Source organism: Parus major, chromosome 9 (genome assembly GCF_001522545.3).
Source record: "Parus major isolate Abel chromosome 9, Parus_major1.1, whole genome shotgun sequence".
Lineage (NCBI taxonomy): Eukaryota > Metazoa > Chordata > Aves > Passeriformes > Paridae > Parus > Parus major.
This window is the reverse complement of record NC_031778.1, coordinates 2,766,383-2,771,493: the sequence shown is the minus strand read 5'-3', so window position 1 is coordinate 2,771,493 and position 5,111 is coordinate 2,766,383. Positions and strand designations below refer to the sequence as shown.

The window sequence follows — 5,111 nt, the reverse complement described above, 5'->3', positions numbered from 1 at the left end:
CCCCTCCAAGCCCCCAGAAACATTAAAGAACACTTTCCACATGCACTGCACACTCTATTATTCAATGGAGTCCTTTTCTGCTCCCCACCACCAACAAAAAAAAAACAAAAAAAAACAACCCAAAAAGCAAACCACCCCCGTGTGAAGTTATGCCCCAGGACAGGATTTGCCTAGCACTTGTGAAGTTAGGGCTGTGCATGTGTGAGCAATGCCTTCGGATGGCAGAGCAAGTAGAGTAGGTTTGAGACTGGCATCCAGACCAACCAGCCCCAGACTCTGTGGCCCAAGACCAACCTCAGCCAGTATGACCTGGCTCCTGCAATAAACTTAAGTGTCAACTGGAATTGAACAAAAGAAATATTTGAATTCCAATAGTTAACAATGCTTAAGTATGAGAATGAAGTGCTTAATTACCAGCATTGTTTCCATTATATAACACATATTGATGTTAAGAGCCAACAAGAGGGAGCTGTATTTTTAGTGTTTCTAAACGGGTTTGAAGCGCATCACTTTACACAATATACTACACCACGTTGTGAATTCAGGGTTTTTTTTATTAAAGATTAAAAATAAAAAACATTTGACATCCTAATATACATGAAGTCACAACAAACTCAAGTGTGCTAAAAGCAAAATGTGCATAAAGACACTCATTTCTAAAAGGCACCCTGCCACCAACATCTTTTAAAATGCTTGTCTAATTCCACCGGGTATCTAAGTTTTCTCTCCCTTCCCTAAAAGGTGAAACTTCAAACTGCTACCAGGTACAGACACTACCCCCACTGACATCTCTCAGGGGTCTGTGCTATCACTAGAACGTTTAAAACCGTGCATGCAGACGTAGCTTCAGCTTCTCCGGGAATTGACTATCGTGATGTAAAATGTACAAGGGCTTTTTCTTAAAGGGTAGTGGTGTTTGGGCCGCTTCTAAGGGCCAAGAAGAAAGACAGGGTTATAAAATAACTGCTGTGTCTCCACCAGAGAGCTTTGCTTCTACAAACCGACTCCCTCCTCCCCCCATCCTCTCCTAGGAACAACCCCTAAAGTTACCAAATGTCACACACGCACGCTCACAGGGATGAAATGTTAACGCGTTCGCTATTAGGCTGTCAGGGTGTGACAGCGTCCGAGTGCCCGAGTCCCGCAGCCACAGCGCTCCCACGGACACGCTGCACACACGGGGCACCCTGCCTTCCCCACAGGCAGCTCCGCGCTGGCTCCTCTCCGCTCTTACCAGGGTCTCCACATGGATTTGGGCGAGCCGGGCGAGGCCAGGCCCTGCGTCTGGGACGCGTCCAGTCCGTCCGTGGAGGTCTGGCCCGGCTCGGCCTCCGCCTCGTCCGAGTCGGAGCAGGTCTCTTCGCTGGGGCAGGGCGAGAGCGCCGGGGCGGGCAGGGCCGGGCCCGGGCGGGCTCCGGCGGGCAGGGCCAACGCCTCTCCGGCAGGCCAGGGGCCGAGCGCGGGCTCCCCCAAAACGTCCGTGATCGAGTCCGGGCAGCCGCCCTCGCTGAGGGGCATGGACTCCAGCAGGTGGTTGAGCAGCTCGGCCGCCGTGGTGGCGTCGATTCCGGGGCAGCTGGAGACGAAGGTGTGCACCTCGTGCATGCACTGGATGTACCCGGCGGCGAATCGCTCGCTGGCCTCCAGGAGCCGCCGCCCGCCCCCTGCGCCGCGGGGACAGAGAGGGGCGCGGGTGAGGCGCGGCCCGGGCCGTGCCCCCCGCCGCCCCCCGGGCCGGCACTCACCGCCGGGCCCCGCCGGCCCCCGCCCCGCCGCGCCGCCGCCTCACCTCGCTGTCGGCCAGCAGCAGCCGCAGCTCCCGCAGGCTCTCGTTGATGCGCGCCCGGCGCTTCTTCTCCACCAGCGGCTTCCTCGTCTGCGGGGACAACAGCGCCGTCAGCCCATCCCCCCCAGCCCGGCCCCGGCCGCCGCGGCCCCCGCCGCTCACCCTCCGGTCGACACGGGGCTCCGCGCAGCCCTCGCCCCGCGGCGAGCGCTCCCCGCCCGGCGCCATGGCCGCGCCACCACTCAGCTCGCTCCGCGCCGCTACCGCCCGCGCCGCCCTTTTATAGCCCGTGATTTGCATGTCAATGAGCCCATTGGCCGCGGCGCGCGGGCAGCGCCGAGCGTTGGCCGAACGGGCCAATGGGAGCCGCGCGCTTTGTCTGCGGGGGGGCGGGGCCTCGGGGGGGCGGGGCCCCGGGAGCGGGACGTGCCGAGCCCCGGCGGCAGCGTGAGGCGGCCCGGGGCGGCGGTGAGCCCCAAACCGGGCACGGAGCCTCGGCATCGCCGTGCGACCAGCTTCGGTGCTCGTGGAACGGAGGGCACGGTGGGGCCGGCCAGCTGTCAGCGCTGACCTAAGCGTGAAAGAGTCAGAGCCGTGACCGGGAAGCTGTGCGGCTGAGCAGGCACAGCCGGCCACGGAGCCGTCCTGCCGTGCCCCCGTGGCAGCGGCCGGGGCGGCTCTCGGGGCGTGCGAGCCAGCCCGGGAGGACGCGCTGTTTGCGGCGGTGTCGCAGGACTGTGCGAGGCGCATCCCCTGCCCCGGGGGCTGCTCGCCCGCCCGGTGGCCACGGGCAGCTGGGCCTGGAGCGCTCGGTGCCGACCCCGGCGCTCCGCAGCCCTCCGCTTCCCCGGCTGAAAGAGCCGGGCGGCTTTGTGCGGGTAACTTGATGCTGATGACAGTTGGCAGCTGCAGTTCCCCCAGCAGACTGAGGCAAATAAAAGCATTAGGGCTCGTCCCCGAGGAGAGCGACAGGTGTTCGCTGCCGCTCCTTTGTTTCCCTGCTTTTATTCTCCTCGCTAATGCATGTCATATTTTTACCGCCCGAGGAAACGGGAACGCGTCCCCCGCTGGAACCGGCTCTGCGGGCGCGGAGCCGCACGATCCCCTCCCCGAACGTGTCCGGCATCGCTCCCCTCCTGCTCCAGCTTCCTCCTGCTTTGCCTCGCCACGGAAAGCCCTTTGGTTTTCATGCTGCTCAGGTTTTCTTTGCGGAGAGGTCTGGCGTGAGCCGGAGCCGCTCAGAGCCGCGGGACGCCCGGTTCCATCAGTTTTTGTGGATCCTCACCTGGATCGGTGCCTGGCGAGTCCCGTGTGGCCCAGCGGGTACCGGTGCTCCGGGAAAGGCCGGGGTGGCTCTCACTTCGGCGGTCTCACTGTTAGAGTTGTTTAACACTGCTTTTCATCTTTAAAGTGCCGTGTAAACCTCCGTGCTTGCGCTGTGCTAATCCACGTGCGACAAGAGAGCAGGCTTCGTTTTGTATCGCAATGGACAGGAGGTGTTACTTCTCAGAAAAATGTTTCTGGTGTGTTTTTTTTTTTTCCTTTTATGTTAAAGCATCAGTGCTTGGGTTTTGTCAGAGTGTCTGTTCAGGCGGTGACAAGTTTCCCTGCACCAGACAGGAGTAGGGTGGGATGTACTGTGGGCTGGATGGCTAAATCTGTCCTTCTGCTTCCCATGCACCGAATTCTCTGTGTACCACAAAAGCAGCTCGTTCTTTTTGATGATATAATTAATGCTGGTGTAGTGGTTTAGATTAGCCAATTTGAGTTTCCAGGGCAACACACCAAATAATGTGGTGGGTTTGGTGCTGGCTAAAATCACCAGGGCACTTACTCATTTCTTGCTGTGAGATGTGGATTAGGAGAAGGGGAAAACAGGCTTAAAACTTAAAAGGTGTAAAGAAACTTTATTAACAGGACTATAAGAATAAGAAGCATCAGAATAAAACCTCCAGAACACCTTTCCTCTCGCTGCCTAACTTCTTTCCCAACTGACCATGTAGAGACAAAACCTGGGATGTTAAAGCAGTACCAACTACACAATGTCTTCCATCAGTGCTTGTAAGGAGAGGAGTTTTCTCTTGTCGTGCCATGGAGATTTCTCCACAAGAAACAGTTTTCTCATGGATTTTCATTTCCACAAATAGCAGCTGCCCAGGAAAAAATTCTGCATTGTGAAATTCCTCCAATTTTCACAGCCCTCCTAGAGGTGTGTCCAAGGCCATGAACTCATGGGTTTTATTTTAAGGATGAGTTGTTCAAAGGCAAAGGTTCTCTTCATATGTCTCTGTGACCATCTCTGCGAACAGAGGTTTTCTTCTCTCCATGGGGTCAAAGGGTCTTCATCACTCTCATCTCTCTCTCTCTGTTCAAGCTTCTCATGGGATCACAGCTACTCCAGCATCTGCTTGGCTTCATCAGTGGATGCTTCTGCTCACATCTACAGCTTGAATGCTTCAGCCCCTCATACTCTCTCATGAATTAAAGGAGATATTTCAGTGTATCATTGTCCATCTCCATGCTACTACCAAAAGAATTTTTCAGCCCAACACTAAGGCATCTCCTCATCACCTTCCATCCAGGGCTTGACTCTTTCTTTACTGACCTCAAAGTCTTCACATTGTCTTCTATGTGTCCTTGCTTTGTCTTTTCTCTCACCTGAGGGGAGAATTGTGGCCTGCAGGTCTCATCTCACCTGGGTCAATATCTCACCCAGGCCTGAAGATGGTAGTTGGCAGTGGCCACAGCAGTCATGGTCTCACCACAGCTCTGTTCCCGTCTGAGTCCAGAAGCAGAGATTTCCCAGATTTATGGTTTTTAAATGTGGATCTCACAGAGGTGGATCTAATTTCTAAATGGTTCAAAATGCTGTCATTTCTCAGAACTATTGGCCTTAGCTTTTGGCCTTTCCCAGGCACAGAGGAAGCTCCCAGCAGCTTCTCTCAAAGAAATCACTTCTGTGGCTGGTTTCTTACTTCTTCCCCAAATGCCAATCAATGCAAAACCAGCACAGCTGGCTAAGCAGAAATGCTGTGTGGACCAGGTCAGGTACAGAACATTTTTGTATTTCAGCAAGTGGAGACAGCTGTAGAGACATTCTGTGCCTGGCATACCTTAGCCTACCTAAGCAGCAAGGGAAACCACAATTGTAAACAAACTGCAGCAAAGTAATGGGTGTCACAATTTTGAAGGAACAATCTTTGTTGTGAACCAAAACTAGGCACCTACGGGCATCAGAGGTGTATAAAGACACACAAAAGCACACACACACATTTGGGAAATGTGCAATAACACACAGTGTATGTAATTGTTGGTAAAAGATGAA

General features: G+C 55.1%; 1 protein-coding gene across 1 annotated transcript; it reads right to left on the bottom strand.

Moving 5' to 3' along the window:
• Positions 1-533: 533 nt before the first annotated feature.
• On the bottom strand, positions 534-2,058 carry LOC107208575 (transcription factor HES-2). The gene is made up of 3 exons (XM_033516828.1): positions 1,949-2,058; positions 1,790-1,876; positions 534-1,664 (listed from the first exon to the last, which is right to left on the bottom strand). The coding sequence occupies exons 1-3, from the start codon at positions 2,012-2,014 to the stop codon at positions 1,110-1,112; spliced, it is 708 nt and encodes a 235-aa protein (XP_033372719.1). The 5' UTR covers positions 2,015-2,058; the 3' UTR covers positions 534-1,109.
• Between the last annotated feature and the right edge of the window lie 3,053 nt (positions 2,059-5,111).

Excerpts from the sequence above, each read along its gene's own strand:
- LOC107208575 (XM_033516828.1), bottom strand. The coding sequence starts at position 2,014 with ATGGCGCCGGGCGGGGAGCGCTCGCCGCGGGGCGAGGGCTGCGCGGAG. Across the intron at positions 1,877-1,948 it reads AGCCCCGTGTCGACCGGAGG|ACGAGGAAGCCGCTGGTGGA; the intron begins GTGAGCGGCGGG and ends TTGTCCCCGCAG. Across the intron at positions 1,665-1,789 it reads TGCTGCTGGCCGACAGCGAG|GGGGCGGGCGGCGGCTCCTG; the intron begins GTGAGGCGGCGG and ends CCCGCGGCGCAG.